General features: G+C 38.3%; 4 protein-coding genes across 6 annotated transcripts in view; 1 reads left to right on the forward strand and 3 right to left on the reverse strand.

Moving 5' to 3' along the window:
- The window catches only part of LOC101737330 (monocarboxylate transporter 12), a 28935-nt gene extending 17729 nt beyond the window's left edge, over positions 1 to 11206 (reverse strand). Inside the window, exon 1 of the mRNA XM_021350058.3 lies at positions 10774 to 11206. Within this exon, the coding sequence (XP_021205733.2) occupies positions 10774 to 10806 (33 nt within the window). The 5' untranslated portion in view covers positions 10807 to 11206. The remainder of the gene's footprint in view (positions 1 to 10773) is intronic.
- The window catches only part of LOC134199623 (uncharacterized), a 500100-nt gene that overhangs the window by 10173 nt on the left and 466671 nt on the right, over positions 1 to 23256 (forward strand). The gene's annotated exons all lie outside the window — the stretch shown is intronic.
- On the reverse strand, positions 13212 to 17139 carry LOC119629122 (uncharacterized protein K02A2.6). Its single transcript, XM_062670858.1, has 2 exons — positions 13862 to 17139; positions 13212 to 13806 (listed from the first exon to the last, which is right to left on the reverse strand). The coding sequence occupies exons 1-2, from the start codon at positions 17137 to 17139 to the stop codon at positions 13212 to 13214; spliced, it is 3873 nt and encodes a 1290-aa protein (XP_062526842.1).
- Positions 17189 to 23138, reverse strand: LOC101742376 (uncharacterized). Of its 2 annotated transcripts, XM_062670906.1 has the most exons (4): positions 22457 to 22595; positions 21779 to 21852; positions 20891 to 21013; positions 17189 to 19416 (listed from the first exon to the last, which is right to left on the reverse strand). In XM_062670906.1, exons 2-4 carry the CDS (start codon positions 21779 to 21781, stop codon positions 18289 to 18291), a joined length of 1254 nt encoding a protein of 417 aa, XP_062526890.1. In that variant the 5' UTR covers positions 21782 to 21852; positions 22457 to 22595; the 3' UTR covers positions 17189 to 18288. The 2 variants fall into 2 exon arrangements, with proteins under 2 accessions (XP_062526890.1, XP_004922173.1); XM_004922116.5 differs by lacking the exon at positions 21779 to 21852 and having other exon boundaries at positions 22457 to 23138.

A 23256-nucleotide genomic window follows, 5' to 3' on the forward strand; every position in this document is an offset into this window, starting at 1 on the left:
AATAATCCTTTGGTGTAATTAATTATAACGTTTCTGGTGATTATAATGCTTGTGTTTAGGGCGAGCTTTTTAACGTTCTCGTTAGCGTAAAAGTTAACTCAAATTTGTATGGAGTTGGAACAGCGTCCCTAGTGGCAAACGTAGGCAGACGCTATTAGTACGTAGTAGTAATAGTAGTACGTACTTTAGTAGACGTATTAAAGATGTGATTTCTGACCTGGTGGATCACTAGTTTTATAGTAGTGTAGGCGCATACCAATTTTCAACTGACCATCTCTATATATACAGGGTGTTAGGAGACCGCTTCCGAAAACGAAGACAGACGATAATACTAATGACACCTTTGATGATGGTACGGAAGAAAAATGGATCCTGATTTAAAAAAAATCATATCTTTAAAAGGTTATATTAGCGTTATTTACGCTTCATGATGATAGTACAGCTAAATGAAACAATAGCTTCATAAAAAATACATTTCTTTACTAAAAAAAACCCAGCAATAAAATATTTTTTTCCATTCCGACAATTCTCGTTATATTTCGGGTAATTCGCAATATATCTTTATAAATTATAGCCTATGTGTTACTCTAATGTGTAAGCTCTAATATTGTGAAGTTTCATCAGAATCCATTCAGCTATTTTTGCGTGAAAGAGTACCTAACAAACATACATCCATACATTCTTGCAAACTTTCGCGTTTATAATAAATAAATAGGTGGGGTGGTTTGTGAGTTTTTAAAATACATAGTCTTATGGCTCTGATGTAAAGTTAGGTTTTTCAAGTTACGAAAATTCCGGTTTCTCCTGTCGACATTCTCATCTTAATTATATCGAGGAGTGAAAGGCCATTTGCTTTGAACAAAAATTCGCTTAACACGCGACATTAATTGTCTTCATAATCAAAGATGCGTTATATTTAGTATCAGCATCAACAGTTCGATGTTTTTAATTGAACTTCAATTAGTTTAAAAAAACACAAAAAACAAATAAACAATGCGATACATTAAATACAAAAAAAATACAATTGGCATTCTTATCGCTAAGAGCGATCTCTTCCAGACAGGTGGAAAAGAATCATTTGGAAACGAATTACGGAAGTTATTTTTTTTAAAGATATTTTTTCCAAATTTTAATCAGTAAGCGACTCTCCTGTGAAATTGCAAAAATGTCGCTTCAACCCCTCGATATAATATCATTGTCCGTCAAACAACTTCCAAAATTAACTAAGGCAGTGATTCTTAAAAAAAATTACGATATTACTGGTGGTAGGACCTTTTCTGAGTCCGCGCGGGTAGGTACCACCGCCCTGCCTATTTCTGCCGTGAAGCAGTAATGCGTTTCGGTCTGAAGGGTAGGGCAGCCGTTGTAACTGTACTGAGATCTTAGAACTTATATCTCAAGGTGGGTGGCGCATTTAAGTTGTAGATGTCTATGGGCTCCAGTAACCACTTAACACCAGGTGGGCTGTGAGCTCGTCCACCCATGTAAGCAATAAAAAAAATCCTCACGTGACCTCGGATAACTACGCGAGTTTACAAAACACCTATTTACAATACTGCAATCACACACTCTCAGACACAGCCCACTGAGTTTCTCGCCGGATCTTCTCAGTGGGTCGCGTTTCCGATCCGGTGGTAAATTCTGCGAAGCACGGCTCTTGCTAGGGTTCGTGTTAGCAACGTCGTCAGGTTTGAGCCCCGTGAGCTCACCTACTAGTTAAGGCGGCGCTGATATAGCCTCTCAAGGCTATCAGCTTAGGTAGGAAAAAAAAAACTTAATTTTTTTACGATATTCCTCACGTGACCTCGGATAATTACGCGAGTTTATATAACGCCTATTTACAACACTACAATCACGAGAAATGCAGTCTATATTAATTCCAATGGTCGCCTCGTAGCCGCAGTGTCTGCAGTCAGTGACCCCGCTGACCTAAATACTTACTCGCCAATACAATTCAAGGCACAATTTGTCTCGACTAAGGTTATATGGGCGCAAATGCCACTGTTTGCAATAATTAACATGATTTATACTTTAGTTTATTCTATGGTATTATTTATTTATTATCAAGATGAAACTATTAATCTACCATATTTAATATTTAGCGAATACTGTTTTCATGTAATATTCAGAATATGTTTAAATATTTATATTATTATTTAAAAACTTATATGACTGTCAAAATAATCAAATATTAATAAAGCATAAATATTTATAATACATTATGTTATAATTAACATAAATTATTAATGTTTAATTATAATACTTAATCTAATTATTAATTTCATAATTTGATTAAATATTGTAATTATTACGCAAGTCATGTTGTTGACGCCATCTATTATTAGGCGGGATAATATTAATGTTAGTTAAATTATGATATTTATGTACCTAGTGTTTTTAGTAATTTATACTAAATAGATTAATATAAGAGTCATATAAAAATCGCTAAAATATTTATTGTGAATATTAAGCTATATTTTATTGTATTATTTCGCAGTCATTCCATTTGTTTGTTTAACAGAAGTTGAAGTTGCTATAACCAAAACAAAATGGCTGATTGTGTAAAAACTAAGACGTGGCTTTTGTAATAAACATGCTAACGTTAGAATTGTAATATGGGCCAACACATTGAAACATTTCGACATCTGAAACTTTAAGATTTTTAAATATTTTTTTGTATAGCTACTACTGACATCTTATACCGGATGCCCTTAAGCTTATATGTTGTTAAAGTAAAAGCATTTAATTATTGTATAACTAAACACAGTAAATAAAAAATAATAATAAATCATATAAGTCTTAATTTTTATAGACAAATTTACCAAATTACTTCATTAAAAATAAAATATGGGATCCGTCCACAGGAGCAATGAGAAACTAATCGAATCGAAGCCATCTAGTGGCCGAGGACCGTAAGCATTTTTGTGGAGTGCTTGAGTTGCATAACTATAACAAAATGTGTATTATATGATTGTAATGTATTTTCATTGTAATAGATCTTATTGTGTGAAAGTCCTGGCTGTAAAGCCGACACTTACAATAGCGCTTTTTTTTTTATTGCCCTTGTAGGCAGACGAGCATACGGCCCACCTGATGGTGAGTGGTTACCGTCGCCCATGGCCTTCAGCAATGCCAGGGGCAGAGCCAAGCCGCTGCCTACCGCTTAATACTCTCCACAAGCCTCGTTTGAAGAAGGACATGTCATAGCGCTCGGGAAACACCGTGGAGGGGAGCTCATTCCATAGCCGGATGGTACGTGGCAAAAAAGACCTCTGGAAACGCACTGAGGATGACCGCAGTGGCTCCAGGTAGTATGGATGAACTCTACTCCGGTGGCGGGCGGTGCGATGGTAAAAACGAGATGCCGGTATCATCTCGAACAATTCCTCAGAGCACTCCCCATGGAACATACGGTACAAAATACAGAGGGAACCGAAGTCCCTCCGCAGACCCAGAGGTTCCAAACGATCCGCATTTAATTTACCTAGCTATTTGCTGGTAAGAGGCTATTTTAACTACGTTGATACCGGTAGGTGAGCTCACGGGCTCAAACTGAAAGAAGTCTAAGGGTTAATATATTGTTAAATATACAATTTTACTGCAGTAAATAATACGTGCTTAGTAGAAAAAAAAGATAAAAGTAATTTAATTATCTACGAGCGAACCCAATGATACTACGCTATAACCTAATAATATTAAAAGCCCGCGAAACACGCGCCATATTTTTGGAAAAAAACCCGTTGCTATAACAATGACAGCTATGCTGTGCAAAGTTTCAAATCGATCGGAAAATGCACTAAATTATCAATTTACGAACAAGACAGACATTTAACGTTTACGTTTACAAAGACATTTAACGTTTTTAAGTAAAATTCCAGTTAATTTAAAAGTTTTGACAATTTATCAGATAGGTACCGAAAATTGATAAATAGCCAATGATATTTTATATGTAAAAAGAAGCAGATATGTTTTTTTTTTTTTTTTTTATTGCTTAGATGGACGGACGAGCTCACAGCCCACCTGGTGTTAAGTGGTTACTGGAGCCCATAGACATCTACAACGTAAATGCGCCACCCACCTCGAGATATAAGTTCTAAGGTCTCAGTATAGTTACAACGGCTACCCCACCCTTCGAACCGAAACGCATTACTGCTTCACGGCGGAAATAGGCGGGGTGGTGGTACCTACCCGTGCGGACTCACAAGAGGTCCTACCACCAGTGATTACGCAAATTATAATTTTGCGGGTTTGGTTTTTATCACACGATGTTATTCCTTCACCGTGGAAGTCAATCGTGAACATTTGTTGAGTACGTATTTCATTAGAAAAATTGGTACCCGCCTGCGGGATTCGAACACCGGTGCATCGCTTCAACACGAATGCACCGGACGTGTTATCCTTTAGGCCACGACGATTCAAGCGCGCGTCAAGTGAAGACTCGAAAACAGGCCAATTGGGACGTTTCGTCTTTAGTCGCGTCTAAACAAATGCAATAATAATATAACAAGTGCAATCGTTCCAATTATTGCTATCTTTTTTACTCACGCGCTTATCCCATCTTTTGTACTTTTCATTAATGCTACTTGTCAACATGTGTGTGCACTATATCGGTAGGTATGTAGATATATATGGTGCGATCAGATTTGAAGAGTCAGTTACTATGAAGATAACATACCGGTAAAATGGGGCGATTAGGGATTGAGAGGCGAATCGGGAAAAAACTGGGAAAATCTTTCGACGCTCAATATAAGTTTTATATTCGTTGCAAAATCTTCCATTTTTTGTAGTTTAATAGTAGAATGTTGAAAGTTCACAAAACAACTCTGAATATGCATGATAATAGCTGCTAACTTATAAAAAATCGCGTTTCAAATTAACTTCCTGTGGTAGTAATTATTTTAGTGCTAGAAACTTTGCTCTCTTTTATTTATTTGATAATAATAGAAGACGACTATGATTTATAAACGTTATTTAGTGTTTGAACCAGCATATATATTAAAGGTAAGTCTCAGTTGTTATTGGGTTTAATGTATTTGATTAAATAAAAATACATGTAAAAATCTGTTGTTTTTGGGGATATTGGGGACGTCTTAGGTACAAATAACAACGAAAAAGGGGTCAATTGGGATGAGAATACGTGAAATGGAAACGACCTAAGTATAATTAATATTATTAATTAATATACAACTATTAATTAATATACAACTCCTGAAGTATCTGGAGGATCGCCAGCTGATCAGTGACCGACAGTACGGTTTCCGTCACGGTCGCTCAGCTGGCGATCTTCTTGTATACCTTACTCACAGGTGGGCTGAAGCCTTGGAGAGCAAGGGCGAGGCTCTTGCTGTGAGCCTTGATATCGCGAAGGCCTTCGACAGGGTCTGGCATAGGGCACTTCTGTCGAAGCTACCATCTTACGGAATCCCCGAGGGTCTCTGCAAGTGGATCGCTAGCTTTTTGGATGGGCGGAGCATCACGGTCGTTGTAGACGGTGACTGTTCTGATACCATGACCATTAACGCTGGCGTTCCACAAGGTTCGGTGCTCTCCCCCACGCTTTTCATCCTGTATATCCGTTGAATATCCATTGCTATGCGGATGACAGCACGGGGGATGCGCGATATATCGGCCATCAGAGTCTCTCTCGGAGCGTGGTGCAAGAGAGACGATCAAAACTTGTGTCTGAAGTGGAGAACTCTCTGGGGCGAGTCTCCAAATGGGGTGAATTGAACTTGGTTCAATTCAACCCGTTAAAGACACAAGTTTGCGCGTTCACTGCGAAGAAGGACCCCTTTGTCATGGCGCCGCAATTCCAAGGAATATCCCTGCAACCTTCCGAGAGTATTGGGATACTTGGGGTCGACATTTCAAGCGATGTCCAGTTTCGGAGTCATTTGGAAGGCAAAGCCAAGTTGGCGTCCAAAATGCTGGGAGTCCTCAACAGAGCGAAGCGGTACTTCACGCCTGGACAAAGGCTTTTGCTTTATAAAGCACAAGTCCGGCCTCGCGTGGAGTACTGCTCCCATCTCTGGGCCGGGGCTCCCAAATACCAGCTTCTTCCATTTGACTCCATACAGAGGAGGGCCGTTCGGATTGTCGATAATCCCGGTCTCACGGATCGTTTGGAACCTCTGGGTCTGCGGAGGGACTTCGGTTCCCTCTGTATTTTGTACCGTATGTTCCATGGGGAGTGCTCTGAGGAATTGTTCGAGATGATACCGGCATCTCGTTTTTACCATCGCACCGCCCGCCACCGGAGTAGAGTTCATCCATACTACCTGGAGCCACTGCGGTCATCCACAGTGCGTTTCCAGAGGTCTTTTTTGCCACGTACCATCCGGCTATGGAATGAGCTCCCCTCCACGGTGTTTCCCGAGCGCTATGACATGTCCTTCTTCAAACGAGGCTTGTGGAGAGTATTAAGCGGTAGGCAGCGGCTTGGCTCTGCCCCTGGCATTGCTGAAGTCCATGGGCGACGGTAACCACTCACCATCAGGTGGGCTGTATGCTCGTCTGCCTACAAGGGCAATAAAAAAAAAAAAAAAAAAAAAAAAAAATAGGTACAGGTTTGTAGGGTTGTATAACAATATTTTTTAAATTTGTTGGTAAAAATCTGGTTTATTCGAAGCAAAATTGGGAATAAGTCTTTAGTTGAAATAGATAAGCAATTTAATATAAGTAAGTCGATTTTGCAGAGACATGTAACAAGATCAATGAAATCTCAAGGTGGACAAAAATGTCTAAGTAATACATAATAAAATATTTAATATTTGTTCAGAGTGGGGGTATTCATCTGATTAATCAATGGTATAACCGACACACCTAATCTCTTAACCCAGATAGAAATATCAGCACTGTCGATTGCACCTATAATTGAGGTGATGTCTGCCATGTACTTTTGTCAGTTTTTCAATTTTTTTTATTGATGATCACTTTGTTGGTGCAACTAAATAAATAAATAAATTAAAACTCTATATAAAAATAAAAGTAGTGCCAACCCTAGCAAATTTCTCATTTCGTCCCAATTAACCGCAATTTTCGGGTAAATAGGGATTACACCTATTTTTGCATTTTTTGCTTAAACTGGAATGCTAGTTGCATAATTTTAAATTAGACAACAAAGATGCCCCCAAGACTCAATCATTTTGATCCTGATATAGCATTATATACATCAACAACTAACTTAAAATTGCTCAACTCACCGCTTATTTCCTCCCGCATTAGGAGGAGAAATATCACTCCCCCGATCACCCTCTTCGGCCAACCTATACCCTGGGTCAGGAAGGTTAAGTACCTGGGAGTCACCCTGGATGCATCCATGACATTCCGCCCACACATAAAAACAGTCCGCGACCGTGCCGCATTCATTCTCGGCAGACTCTATCCTATGATCTGTAAGCGGAGTAAAATGTCCCTTCGGAATAAGGTGACACTTTACAAAACTTGCATAAGGCCCGTCATGACTTACGCGAGTGTGGTGTTCGCTCACGCGGCCCGCACACACATAGACACCCTCCAATCCCTACAATCCCGCTTTTGCAGGTTAGCCGTCGGGGCTCCGTGGTTCGTGAGGAACGTTGACCTACACGACGACCTGGGCCTTGAATCAATCCAGAAATACATGAAGTCAGCGTCGGAACGGTACTTCGATAAGGCTATGCGTCATGATAATCGCCTTATCGTTGCCGCCGCTGACTACTCACCGAATCCTGATCATGCAGGAGCCAGTCACCGTCGACGCCCTAGACACGTCCTTACGGATCCATCAGATCCAATAACCTTTGCATTAGATGCCTTCAGCTCTAATACTAGGAGCAGGCTTAGGGACCCCAGTAACCGTACTCGTCGAACTCGACAAAGAGGTCGACGTGCAACCTAGCCCATGCATCAGCCCGCTGAGTTTCTCGCCGGATCTTCTCAGCGGGTCGCGATTCCGATCCGGTAGTAGATTCATTCGCGAAGCAATTGCTCTTGAGTTGTTAGGTCTCCTTCGGAGGCGCTCGGGCAGCTGTTAGCAAATCCCACCCCTCCTGGCTGAGCCTTTGCTCGCCCACCTGTCCTGGTGAAACTGGAAAGGCCTTTGGGCCACCAGTAATTTCTCAATCATAAAAAAAAAAAAAAAAAAAATTGCTCATAAAGTTGGAATTTGTCCCTAATCGCCCCATTTTACGGTACCTGTTGTATAAAAAATCATTGTAAATAGCATTATAAATATCGCAACCTACGGATTTTGCAAAGTGCAACAAAACGTTATTCGTCTCTGTCACGCCCAGCTAGTTTGAAACAGGATAGAAAGAGATAGAGCGCATCAACTTCTTATGTTGCGCTGTGATTATAGGTATGTTGGCTTCGCTGCAATAACGCCGCGATCCGCGAATAGTTAGGTCAAAGGAAAAAAAGGTAAGTTATTTAATTTAAAATTTCATACTACTAAGTTATAATGAATTTAAAATTACTAAGGCACACGTGTTTTATTTATACTTTTTAATACAGAACTAGCTGACTCGGCAGACTTCGTAGTGCCTCAATCGATAAATAAAAGACCTAAACTTTTGTATAAAATAAACTTAAAACAAACAAAAGGAATCCGTTCGACGGGGGACACATCAAAAGAAAAACAAAATTGTTATTTTTATTTAATTCCGAACATTTTCATATTTATTTAACCTTTTAAACCTTCCCTGGACCTCCACAAATAATTCAAGACCAAAATTAGCCAAATCGGTCCAGCCGTTCTCGAGTTTTAGCGAGACTAACGAACAGCAATTCATTTTTATATCTATACTTAATATTATAAAGAGGAAAGATTTGTTTGTTTGTTTGTTTCGAATAGGCTCCGAAACTACTGGACCGATTTGAAAAATTCTTTTTCCATTAGAAGCCGACATTGTCCCTGATGAACATAGGCTACTTTTTTTCAATTTTTTAATTTTTTTTGGTTTCATGTGTGTTTTAATGATTCCGAAGTGAAGCGAGGGCGGGTCGCTAGTATATAGATAAAGAGAAAACGTTTGAATTAAATTTTTAAACAAAGACTCACAAAAAAAGAACCTAATTTACTTTTAAATTCGGTTTGCTTTAAAACCAGTCTTGATATTATAAGTATGGTCGGATTTACTTTTTATATAAATTTATAATTTTTTTTAATATTAGTTAGTGTTTAAGGATATTTCGAGTGGTAGAAAGCTAGTTTTCATTTAAGCAACATTTTTGCAATATTACAGGAGAGCCATTTAAAGTTCTAGAAAAAATATCATAACAAAACAACTTCTTTAGCTATTCGAATGGAGTAAACTCAATTGAAGTTCAATTTGAAACATCGAACTGTAGATGCTAATATTAATAGGCTTCAAGGCGAGCAATAGGTAATCGTTCACGATTGACTTCCACGGTGAAGGAATAACATCACCACATAGTATAATCCCTTTCTCTGTCCCTATATCTGTCTGTCCCTATGTATGCTTAAATCTTTAAAACTACGCAACGGATTTTGATGCGGTTTTTTTTAATAGAATAGAGTGATTGAAGTGAAAGGTTTATATGTATAATAACAGCCATTAAATAGTGGTAAAATCAATAATAAATTACAGTTTCCGAAGCGAAGCGAGGGCGGGCCGCTAGTCGTTTAGTTAAATTCAAATCCGCAAAATTATAATTTGCGTAATTACTGGTGGTGGGACCTCTTGTAAGTCCGCACGCAACCACTTAACAGTCTTAACACCAGGTGGGCCGTAAGCTCGTCCACCCATCGAAGAAATAAAAATAATAATAAAACCAAATTAATGGCTAATTAAGCTATGATTATAAACGAGTCTTTGTTATTTTATCTCATAAAAAATGTCACATCTATTTACTTCATATCACCAACTTCATTTCGACTTGGTACTGTAATTTAAGGGATGGATCCAGGAGCTCTTTTTAATAAAATGGAAACTTTGATTGACACTTAGTTTATTTGCCCACTGAGTTTCTCGCCGGATCTTCTCAGTGGGTCGCATCTCCGATCTGGTGGTATATTCTGCGAAGCACTGCTCTTAGTAGGGCCAGTGTTAGCATCACCTCCGGTTTGAGCCCCGAGAGCTCACTTACACGCTAGAGTAATGCTGATATAACCTCCTAAGTCTATCAGCGTAGGTAGGGGGAAAAAAAGTTTATTTAAAATAGAAATATAAAAAGAACTGGTGTGTACAAATTAATGTGTTTCCACTGCTAAAGCCAAATCTGTTTTATTGCGTTTTTAGTAATAAATTGCCTCAATATTATAGACGATGCATCGGGAATGCTTTAGTCTGTATTTTTACTATTGTGTTGGTAATAACGGGCACGTATGCCAGTATGAAGAGTTTAATTATAGTGTCGATATATGACCTATTTTCTAATAATATCTTTTAATATGTGGCGCTTAAGAACGCAGTAAGCACCTTATTTATGATGCGTAAGCCGGAACGCATGAGAGGTGAAAAAAGAAAAGAAGATAGTCTGTGACACGAGATTTTTTTACCGCCGAAAATACATATATAGATATTATGACGAAAAAAATAATAAGTGTATAACTTCAAACTGCGTAAGTTGCTACAACAATAAAACTCCTATTGTGTCAATTATGGTGTTAATTACGAGTGATCAAGAAACAAGATTTTCACGCGAAATAAAGAAGGGACTCTCTAAGGACTCCCTTACTTCTTTTTTGTTCACCACTCGTGCGTTCCGGCTTGCGAATCATAAAAAATGTGCGTGCCATAAATCCTAGATATATCACTGCAAACATCTTACCTGATTATAGTTGAATGTTCTGGGTAGTGACATTTTCTTATTGGGATGTCAGGAGGTAACGAAATGTACTGAAAGTGGTCTTCAGATTCCGTAGATTCGAGTTTGACGACTCTTTTCTTGAATAAAACGGCTATTGCCGCCTTATACATTGGTTTTGTATAACGATTAACTGTTTCGGAACCCGTTTTAACTAATTTCTTTGGACTTTTTTTAAACAAATATTCTTCTAACACGTATAATGCCGAAAAACGCTATGGAACTTGCTTTTTTTTTAAATTAAATTACGGCGATAATACAACCAACATTTTCTCTTTTAACAATATTCGAATGAGATCACAGTTGATTCTGCTAAAATTAATATCAAATTGTTGTATATATTATTATATATTTTGTTCGTTCGTCGTATCGAGCGAGCGCCTGGCACAAATGTAATAGCAATTTCTGAGAGCGAAGCTTGCGCGATTGCGCAGAAGGGGTAATCGATACAGTTCAATTTTGACATAAATAGGTACTACATAGGTACTAGGAACAGACAGACACGGATGATTCACTTTTATATAGTCATCGAAGCACGTATATAATTATCATAACACACCCACGAATGAGCGATGCGTCAAATAACATTTTAGATTAATATTTACCATAACATATTCATAAATATATAATTTGATAAAAACTTTAATCGCGGGATTCCTTAGTCCACTGTCGTATCATTCTATAGTTACATAATTAGATTGACACTTCATTGGTGCGCAAATTCACGTTGTGACGGTTTTTTTCCCTACCTAAGCTGGTGGTAGCCTTTAGAGAATATGCCAGCGTAACCAAGCGAGTAAGTGAGATCACGAAGCTCTAACCTGAGGACGTTGCTAACACTGGCCCTGGCAAGAGCAGTGCTTTGCAGAATCTACCACCGGATCGGAAACGCGACCCACTGAGAAGATCCGGCGAGAAACTCAGTGGGCTGTGTCTGTGGGCTAATTTACTTGTCGAACCTTTTGTCAAAGCGACAGGTTCGACGAGAACGGTGACCGGTGCTTGAAAGCATTTTATCTTTTTTAATTGCCTAAATGGGTGGACGAGCTCACAGCACATTGGGTGTTAAGTGGTCAGTGGAGACCATAGACATGTACAACGTAAATGCCGCTACCCACCTTGAAATAAAAGTTCTAAGGTCTCAAGTACAGTTACAACAGCTGTCCCGCCCTTCAAACCGAAACGCATTACTGCTTCACGGTAGAAATAGGCAGGGTGGTGATACCTACCAGTGCGGACTCACAAAAGTTCCTACTACGAGTAATTACGCATATTATAATTTTGCGGCTTTGATTTTAATTGCACGATGTTATTCCTTCACCGTGGAACTCAATCGTGAACATTCGTTAAGTACGTATTTCATTAGAAAAATTGGTACTTGCCAGCGGTATTCGAACACCGGTGCATCGCTCGATACTAATGCACCGGACGTCTTATCCTTCAGGCCACGACGACGGCATACATAAATTAATTTGCAAATCGCTTCTGCACCATCCCAATGAGAAAAGCAACGGTTCGTATATACACTATCCAACGTACTGGCGATCATTTTCAGTAGAGCCTTTGAGTTGCCCCATATCCTAGATATCAAGGAAGCAATTTAAACATGCATCTGCGAACATTCCAGACGAGCAACAGAAGCGAGGCAAGCTCATCAATTACCCGGAAAAAGGTCATTGCTTAGTGCGAGTTTCCCTTCGTTTGCCGCCGGAGCGCTGTGCCAACTCTATACAAATTATAGTTAACTTTTACGCCATCGAGAACGTTAAACAACCCGCACTAAGCACACAGAAGGCTTTATTAAAAACGCCTCTTAATAGTAACGAAAGAGAGAAGGAGTTGCACGTTTCCGCCATGTAGAGAAAGACCAGTAAGTAGGGTCTAAAAGGTTCCGAAGGCACGGTTTTGTAAAAAAAAAAAACAACCAAGCACATTCTTTACATATTTATTATTGATGATTTAACCTAACAAAGAACATTTAAGTATCTCCGAATCATAAATAAACGTTTTAACCAACGAGTCCGTATGCAAGAAATTGGGTTTTCGTGGCGCAATTCACGAGAGCTGGACAGTGGAAGATCGCAGCATCTGGAGCAGCGATTCTCAATACTCAAATTTTTACTTTCAAAATTATTTAAATACTATTCTGTACTGTAATGTTTGGGTTCTTTTATAAATGACAAACGTTACGATCGGGCTTACATTTTTATTTTGTTATCACAAATATAGTTTTTACTAGCGTGTAACATGTACGTCGTAGACAATATATCGGGGGAGTCATAGAGTATGTTTCGTAGAGTGGTCAGCAAAGACTAATGTTATGAGAATCGACATTAGGTCGCATATACGTTACATCTTCCCTTCTTTAGAGAAGACGATTTGATTACATTGATTGTGCTGAGCTATAGATCTAGTCTGTCGACTGGTTTGATGGTTCTTCCGAATCTTGAACATCTTGTAGTCGGTTCATCACTGCTAGTTATGACGGGTGCTTCTGAAGCGCTGCTTTTGCAATTAATCCTTGGTGATGTAGTTGTTTGTTCTTGAGATGTAGTAGCTGCTGCAGGTAGCTCCGGTTGTTTGTCCGATTGGGCATGTGGTAAGTCGTTAGGATATACTGTTTCCGGAACCGCTTCTTTGCTGCCAATTGATAGGTCTGATAGTGTATTGTGTATGTGTCCAATGTTTCTTCTGAATATTTGTCCTTTGTCGGTTTTAATGATAATGGATCTCGGGTGATCATTAGGTTTTTCTATCACTCTCGCTCCTTCCCATTGACGATGACCGACTTTGTGTCTGATTCTGTCGTCGAGTTCATAATTGGTTGGCTCCTTACGTTGCTTGTTGCTATGGTTGGCTTGTTTGTTTCGTAGGTACTTTAGTTCAGATGTGACCCCTTGAACTATCTTTGGTTTAAGATTATTTTCACTTGTAGGTATTAGTGATCGTGTTATTCTACTGTAGAGGCGTTGATTAGGAGACCCTAGATTGTTTGTTCTTGGTGTATTTCTCCAATTTAGTAGAGCAAGTTGGATATCCGATTTATCAATACTGCATTTCCTTAGTAGGTTTTTTTGCAGTTTGGACAGCTCTTTCGGCTAAGCCATTGCCTTGGGGGTGGTGAGGACTGGATGTTGAGTGCGTGAAACGCCATTCTTTCTGGAAATTTTTGAATTCTCTGGACATGTACTGTGGACCGTTGTCTGATTCAAGTACTTCAGGTATTCCATGTGTAGAGAACCATTGTTTTAAGTGATTAATCACTTCAGTTGACGATGAGCTCTTAAGTGACTGAAAGTCTAAGTATCCTGAATAGCTGTCACAGATTACAATATACTGTTTTCCTTTTAGTTCAAATAAATCAGATGCCACAATCTGCCATGGGAGAGATGGGATTCTTTTGACTGCTACGGTATGGTTGGTATTGTCCTTTTGTGTTTTTTCACATGCTGAGCAGCTTTTAACCAGTTTCACAATGTCTTCATATTGTCCTCTCCAATAGAGTAATTGGTGTGCTCTTTTCAAGCAACTCTGAATTCCAAGGTGACCTTGGTGTATGTATTTTAGCATCTGAGGTATTTGTGTTTTGGGCACTACAATTTTGTGACCTTTGAAAATTAGACCTTTGAAGTATGTTAGTTCTTCTTTGAAATTGAAGTAGTGATGCAGTTCTGTAGGGAGTTGATCAGCCTTTTCTGGGAACCCTTTCATTATTGTTTTTAACAAGAGTTGCAGGTGGGGGTCTTCTTTTGTTGCTTTGATCAACTCTTCTGTGTAGTCAAATGTTGTTGGTAATATTATTGAGATCTTCAGGTCTTCTTCCTGATAGTCATTCAGTTTTGAAGTGTCACAATCACGACTTAAAAAGTCTGCTAGTGGTATTTCTGTGCCTTTTTTAAATGTAATTTTTGGTGAATACGGTGTTAGGTTGAGCATTATACGTTGAAGTCTAGCTGGGGCTGACTGAATGTTTTTTCTGAATATTGTCTCGAGCGGCTTGTGATCTGATTCGACTAATAACTCTTTGCCATAGACATACTCATGGAACTTTTTGCACCCAAATAGTATAGCAAGTGCTTCCTTTTCAATTTGAGGATAGTTTTGTTCGGATTTAGTCAATGTTCTGGCTCCATAAGCTACTGGTTGGCCTTCCTGAAGAAGTGCTGCACCAAGATTCTTTGAGCTTGCATCCACGCTTAGTGTGACTGGTTTGTTTACATCATATAGTTTTAGCACTGGTGGATTCTGTAAGACTTTTTTAATTTTGTTGAGTGCTTCATCATGATAGAATTCCCAGTTGAAACTTGTGTCCTTGTGAAGTAGGTCTCTCAAAGGGTTTGTTAATTCTGACATGTTGGGAATGTATTTATTTAAATATGTTATCATTCCTAGTATCCTTTGCAGTTCTTTTTTGTTCTGTGGTGTTTTCATGAATTCTATGGCTTTTACTTTTTCAGGATCTGCTTCTAAACCTTTGGCTGAGACTATATGACCCAAAAATTTTATTCTTTTGGCTTCAAAGATGCATTTGCTTTGATTGAGTTTGAAGCCAGAAATTTTCAATGTCTCTATTACTTCTTTGACCGTTTTCTGTAGCTCTTCCTTCTTTTTGGCATGAATAAAGATATCATCGATTGATACTTTTACATTTTTGAATTTGCTGAGAAGATTAGTCAAGATTTCTTGAAAAATTTCAGGGGCTGACGATAGTCCAAATGGAAGTCTTTTGAATGAATATCTTCCCCATGGTGTAGAAAATGTCAATATCTTTTGTGTTCTTTTTGATAATTTAATTTGCCAAAATCCTTTGGTGCAGTCTAGTAGGGAAAAATATTCTGATCCTTTGATGTCTGCTGCTATCTCTTCTATTGTTGCAAGTGGGAAATGTCTTCTTAAAATATTTTTGTTCACATCTGATGGGTCGATGCATATTCTCAATTTTCCTTTTTGTCTGACTACCACCATCGGACTTACTGCTGGTGTCGGTTTTGTTTCAGGTGTGATGACATCCAGTTTTACCATTCTATCTAATTCTTGTTTTACTTCATTTCTTATGGCATGTGGAACTTTTCTTGTTGGTTTTATTTCAAATTTGGGGTTTTCTATGAGGTCAATATCATACTCAAAATTTTTGTAGCAACCTAACCCTTTAAATATGTCATCATTGGATGAGCTTTCTTTCAATGTTTCAACTCGTGCAATTAGTCCCAGCTTCTCACAAGTGTTTAGTCCTAAGACTGGTGTGACTCTTTCAGCTACAACTTTAAATAGTATTTTAGCAGTTTTCTTTTTTATTTTGCATTGTAACTTTACTTCTCCAAGTACTGAAATTCTGTTATTTGAATAACTTATTAAATTTTTAGTGCGACTTGGTTGTATACAAGCGTGAGTTTTCTGTACTATGAAATTTGGAAGGACGTTGCACTCTGCACCAGTATCAAGCTTTGCTGTGAATTTGGTGTTGGCAGTTTCGACACTTTCTGTCCAATCTTTGGAGTTGCCGACACTTAATTGTCCTATAAATGATTCATCTGAATTTTCTGAAGTAGAATTTTCTTCTAGAGTATTTATTTTATTTTTTTGTTTCAATTGAATTTTGGAACGACACATTTTTGCAAAATGACCGGCCTTGTTACACTTTGTGCATAATTTGTTGTAGGCTTGGCATTCTCTAGCCTTGTGGCTTGAACCACATCTTTTACAGTAAAATTTTTCATTTCTGAAGTTCTTACTTTTGATTGTCAGTATTTTTTCACTCTTGTTGTTATTCTCAAACTCGTTAAGTTGTTTGGAAGCTTGTTCACTGCTTTTACAGATGGCTGTGGCTTTTGTGAGATCAAGTTTTTCTTCGGTGAGTAATTTTTCTCTGATTTGGGTTGATTTTATTCCGAATACAATCTTGTCTTTTAGCATTTCTTCAAGTAGAGTGCCAAACTCGCATTTGTTTGCTTGTGTTTTAATTCTAGTGATGAATTCGTTAAACGATTCGTCTTCATGTTGTTCAATTTTGAAGAAAACATACCTTTCGAACGATATGTTGTTTTTCGGCGCGAAATATTCTTCGAACTTTCCGATAATGATGCTTAATTTTTGTTCGTCTATTGTATTCAAATTAAAACTGTTGTAGATGTCAATTGCATCTGGTCCTATGATTGACATGAATGTTGCAGCTTGAATATCGGCAGGTTTCTTTCCTAGCTGAATTGCTGTTGCATACCATTCGAACTGTTGTCGCCATTTTTTCCAATTTGCCGACTTGTTGTCCGACTCGATGTGCAAGTATCCGGGTGGTTTTATACCGGAGACTGCTTCGTTGTTATTTGTTGCCATTCTGACACCATGTAATGTTTGGGTTCTTTTATAAATGACAAACGTTACGATCGGGCTTACATTTTTATTTTGTTATCACAAATATAGTTTTTACTAGCGTGTAACATGTACGTCGTAGACAATATATCGGGGGAGTCATAGAGTATGTTTCGTAGAGTGGTCAGCAAAGACTAATGTTATGAGAATCGACATTAGGTCGCATATACGTTACAGTACAATGCAAATGAATGTAAGTAAACAACTTTTAAACTTATGCGCAATATATAGAAGATTTCATATATGGATTAAAACACTTAATTAATTAATACACACACACTTAACTTACGCACACTTAACCGAACATTTAGGAAAAAGACAGGACGGAAGTTGAGTTAAGAGCGAGATAGCTACATTTTAGAATGACAGGTATCGAATGCGTTTAGGAATTGGTTTGATATCTCACAGAAGGCAATAAATAAAATAGCACTAGTTTTTTGGCTAATGAGGCAGCGAGATGCAAGTTATAAAGGAGGGGGAATAGTAAAAAGCAAATGATGTGGGAGGGGGAATAGTAAGAAGCAAGTGGTGTGGGAGGGGGAATAGTAAGAAGCAAGTGGTGTGGGAGGGGGAATAGTAAGAAGCACTGATATAGTACCACAACTGATGATTCACTTCGCAATCACTTCAATCGATCAACTAAGTTATGAAGCTATTTGAATAGTTACAATCTGAGGCAACTGATCCAGCGATCGCGTCTGAGGGTCCATGCTGCCTTCGTACTATGAAAATCAATTAAATTTCAAAACTATCGTATTCGCCGACATAACAGTTTCGCACTTATATTACAGCTGTCCGACGCATTACCGCCACTAAAACAGAACTATATTAAGTGATTTGACACAAATAACTTTAAACTTGAGAAAGAGCTGATCATTGTTTGCCCTACTAGAGGGTCTAATCGCAGCAGCAGGATTAGTTTAACATTATGATTTTCAACTTTTCCACTGTTCTGAATCCATTGAATGATTTATTTCCAGCCAGGAAGATGCTTTTTCAGCTTCACGCAAATATTAGTGATCTATCACGATTCGTTCTTTTAAATATTCCGTAAATAAAAATACATATATCAAAAGTATATCATCAAGATAAACCTTACAGTAACTCCAAATATCACATAATGTTATCGCTTCCTTGGGTGTCATCGTCGAAGCAAGTTTGAGTTTCGGTCGAATTAAAGCTCAAAAGCACATCCGATTTGACGCAGCATTTGAGGTCGCCCGTTTGAGTCTCCGTTGATATGAAATTGTTGCTGCACGGACTTGACGAAAGGCCGTCCTGATATCTACCTCCACTTTTCGATGTTTCGTATAGGCATAAACATGTTTGAGTCTCTTTAATACTCAAATCCGGTGACTGGGTCTCGCTCGTGACCGTCTCCTTATTCGAACGACTCAAACCAAATTCGATCGGAAATGTTTGAGTTTGTATATCAGACAGCGATACTGTTTCCGAACAAAATATCGATTCGTCTTCGCTCGTCTGCGATTTTATAGACAACAGATCTTCGAAAACAGTCTGCGTCGATATTTCGTCTGTTTTGATTTCGAGGCCGTCGCTCCTGCCGGGCACGGACCAAGATGGCAGCGTGACGTCATTCTTAATTTTATCATCGAGCCGCGTCTGAGTCGCTGAACTGCGTTTCGGACTATCACAAATGTAATCTTCGAAAGATTCTTTTTTCTTTTTCTTGTTCTTCGCGAGCACAGCGGACTTGCGTTTTTCCGCTTTATTATTCATCTTGAACTCTTTATGTATCTGCGGGTGTTTCCTTAGCAGGTGCACAGTGTAGCGATCTCTCGAAGCGTACTCTTTATTGCACAACGGACACTGAAATGTTTTACTGCAAGCAGGCACGTGTCTCGCGTAATCCGTCTCGGAAGGAAAGCCTTTGTTGCATCGCTCGCATTCAATGACTTTAATGCTGTGCACTTTGTTGTAATGCTGATTCAGAAACTTGCGTTCGGCGAACCATTTGCTGCCGAATTTCATGCTGTAAGTGCACGTTTCATACGAACAGTAATACTGCAATTCCACAGCGAAGTCCTTGCTGTAGTTGTGTTTTCTATTCAAATGCGTTAGGAGATCCCGTTTCTTTATGTATCTCTCGTTGCAGTCCAAGGGACACGTAATGTAGACTTTGGCCAGACGGTCCGGCGCCAGCAGGATTACGGTCAGCTTATTCTCGGTCAGGATGTGACGAGTTATATTCTGCGGGACCGATGAATCCGATGTCGTTGTCTGTGGAAAATTACGCTTAGATTAAACTATCTGTTGATGAAATTTAAATAAGGGCTGGACAGGTTTTAAATGAGAAAATTAAAATAATAGTCAAATTAAGTTCATTCGTAAATTAAAATAAATTAAGAATTGGGGTCGTGACACATAAAATAAAACTATTCCATTGTTGCACTTTTATTTTTCTTTACCAAAATCTTCATTATAATAATTAAAAATTAAGACACCTTTTTAAGCTTGCTCAGTCAATCGACTTCGACATCTTCCTTTTCTCTGTCATTCTCTATCTCCCTTTCTTACCGTTTTCTTTCATTCACATCTTAACGCACTTCACACTCTATTTTTTCGTTCCGTTCTTACCAATCCTACATTAATTGTAATATTTTATGTACAAAGTTTACAGAGCAAAAGTAATAGCCTTCTTCGGCATAAGCTGAGTCGTGCGTTTAATGACGAGGTTCACTACCGGTGGCGGCTACCATTCTCGAGCTATGCGTCTGGTGCTTGAGTGCAGTCGACAATTCCTGATCTTGAATTGACCTAGTCAGTTCTATATAAAGGAAGATCTGAAGCATGATATAATACTCTCTACTCTGCTCTGTAGTATCAGATGCATGATCGAAACATTGGAAACTTCATGTCATACGCCTCCAATGAATGTCAGGAAATTAATCGAAGTCGTCGTGGCCTAAGGGATAAGACGTCCGGTGCATTCGTACCGAGTGATACACCGGTGTTCGAATCCCGCAGGCAAGTACCATTTTTTCTAATGAAATACGTACTTAACAAATGTTCACGATTGGCTTCCACGGTGAAGTAATAACATAAACAACATGTCATAAAAATCAAACCCCGCAAAATTATAATTTGCGTAATTACTGGTGGTAGGACCTCTTGTGAGTCCGCACGGGGAGGTAATACTACCCTGCCTATTTCTACCGTGAAGCAGTAATGCGTTTCGGTTTGAAGGGTGGGGCAGCCGTTGTAACTATACTGAGATCTTGGAACTTATATCTCAAGGTGGGTGGCGCATTTACGTTGTAGATGTCTATGGGCTCCAGTGCCCACTTTTTTTTTGTGTCTGTGGGTTAATTTACTTGCCGAGCCATTCGTCGCCAGCGACGATTTCGACGAGAACGATGACGAGACAACAATGTAGATGGGAAGAAGACATCAAAAAAGTGGCAGGAACGACTTGGATGAGAAAAACGCAGGATAGAACATTATGTAGAGCCCTTGGGGAGGCCTATGCTGTACAGCAAGACGATCAAGAAACCGGTGTCGAATAATAAAACTAGATAATAAATGTATGCTTGCATATTTAAATTTTTAAATACCTACATATATAGCTCTAGTGATGTATAGCTTTGGTTATTAAAATAAATAAAAATGAACTTAAATTAGATTGTTAATAAAGGCTATCTTAATCTTAATCTTAATCTTAAATGAGCCTTATAAAACAAATATTTCAAAACACCTTGATCCAGTTCATCATGATGCTGTTTGATTGCTGGCATTGTGATTTAAATCTTTTGCAGATCATCAGCATATCCTCGCAGGTCGTGCAAAGGAATTCAGAGATGTTCTCCGTCCGGATAGCCTTGAAAAAAAAAACAAATACTATAGTGTATTTTTTTCAAAATCAACATAATATTCTATTTGAGGTTATCATAACAAAGGTGAACTGAACTTCATATGACTAATATTTTTGAAGTATTTACATAGTGATTAGATACTACATGTATGAAAAAACAAGTATAACTAATTCAGAATTAGCTGTACGGTTTCTACCTACAAGAGGACATCCCTGTTGATATTGTAAAAGGTAACTAAGTTATTACTTGTGGTATATTGTAAGCTCACACAGCTAAGTACCATCAATCTATATATACCTGATGCAGAGCCAGAACCGGTTTGAAGATTGCACCAGTGTTAATACCACCCTGCCTATTTCTGCCGTGAAGCAGTAATGCATTTCGGTTTGAAGGGCAGGGCAGCCGTTGTATAGTACTGAGACCTTAGAACTCATATCTTAAGATGGGTTTCGGTATTTACATTGTAGATGTCTGTGGGCTCCAATAACCACTTAACACCAGGTGGGCTGTGAGCTCGTCCACCCATCTGTGCAATAAAAATAAATAAAAAATACAATTAAGACTTGTCCCAGATAAACCCCTTTATGTTATACTCGTAATATCCACAGGCTCTGATAATCTTTTTACACCAGGAAGATGTCGAGGAGATGTAAACAAAGGCACATAATTCAATAGGAGCACACCATTCAAGACCTGTTTACGCGATTCTGTATAGAATTTCTTCAAAAACAATAATAGTTTATAAGTACTGCTAATGATTGTGAACGCACCATTCGCTTTGAGATATTAGACCAGTTAGGTAGCGGCTTGGCTTGCTGATTTCAATGAGAGACTAACTGATCACCTTCAGACAGGAAATACTATTAATAATAATCGAAATAGAATTAATAAGCCTGCAAAGGCTATAGAAATTTACACAAGATAATTAAGTACTGACTATTGGCCTAATTGTAAAAGTTTTTACGGGTGGTGGAGCATCTTGTGAGCCAGCACAGATAGCTATTGAAGTTTCAACAACCACTTAACAGCAGGTGGGTCATGAGTAGATCCATCAACCAAAAACTTAAAAAAAGTTAATAATAAAATTAAAAATAATATTATTGCTCATGTATTTTAATTAATCTTTTTTTTATATGCGAATGACTGAGCTCATGATCCGTATGATATTAACTATGAATTTGTTCAATAAACCATTTTAGATATACCTACTCTGATTTTTATTTATTATTTTTTCTCTTCTCTTACTGTGTGTTAGAAGCGGTTTCGTATGTGGCGTAACACAGGCCTGATTGTGAGTAGTTACCGTCGGTTATGGAAATCAGCAATGCCAGGGACACAGTCGAGCCACTGCCCACCGCTGAGTACTCTTTGCAAGCCTCTTTTAAGGAAGGCCGGGGAGGAATTACATAGCGGTCGGGTTCATGCCAATGCCAGATGGTATAGCATACCTTTATATCGGTAATCTTGAAGAATTCCTCATTCAGTCCCCAATCGTACATGTTTTTCATTTCGCCGGCGTTCGCGAGGCACCCCCGACAAACCAGCGGCTCCTCCGCACCAAGCTCGACCACTTCGGCCTCACCAGGTATCTCACCCTCGGCCATATTTGAGTTTGTAAATTAAAATATTAAGCTTCTTGGTGTATCATCTTCGGTTCATATTAAGTAAACAGACAGTTTTTAATTATTTATTTATTTATTTATTTTCGTTTGACTATTGTTTTATAATCGACCGCCCGATTGGTTAGACAAAGGGATCGAGGTCGAACATATTAAAAGATTTCAAATAAATCTCTACTCGACATTTTTGATTATGATGCCCCATGGAATACTTTTAGTTTTATTATTAAATCAATGATGCATGAAAGGAGTGTAACTCCAAGCCATGCATCATGATAATTATCGTATATACATATTTTAAGCCCAAATATCTAAAATAAAATCTATAAAATTTTTCCTTTCTTCTAATCTACCTTTCAGGCTTCATTTTTTTAACACCGAAATGTTTTACAACAGTGGCCTTAGCTATCTTTGTTATGGGAAAGTTAAATTGAACGGAATTAAGATTAAGACATCAGATATGAATTATGGCAGATAAGGATTTATATAAAATTACTAGCTGACCCGGCAAACGTTGTGTTGCCTTAAATAAGATATCTAGGGAAATTCTACTGTAGAAAAAAAAACCTCATTTAACCACATAATACCTCATTATAAATAAATAAAAAATATCCAAAAAATTAAAATAA

The sequence above is a fragment of the Bombyx mori genome, chromosome 11 (genome assembly GCF_030269925.1).
Source record: "Bombyx mori chromosome 11, ASM3026992v2".
Taxonomy (NCBI): domain Eukaryota; kingdom Metazoa; phylum Arthropoda; class Insecta; order Lepidoptera; family Bombycidae; genus Bombyx; species Bombyx mori.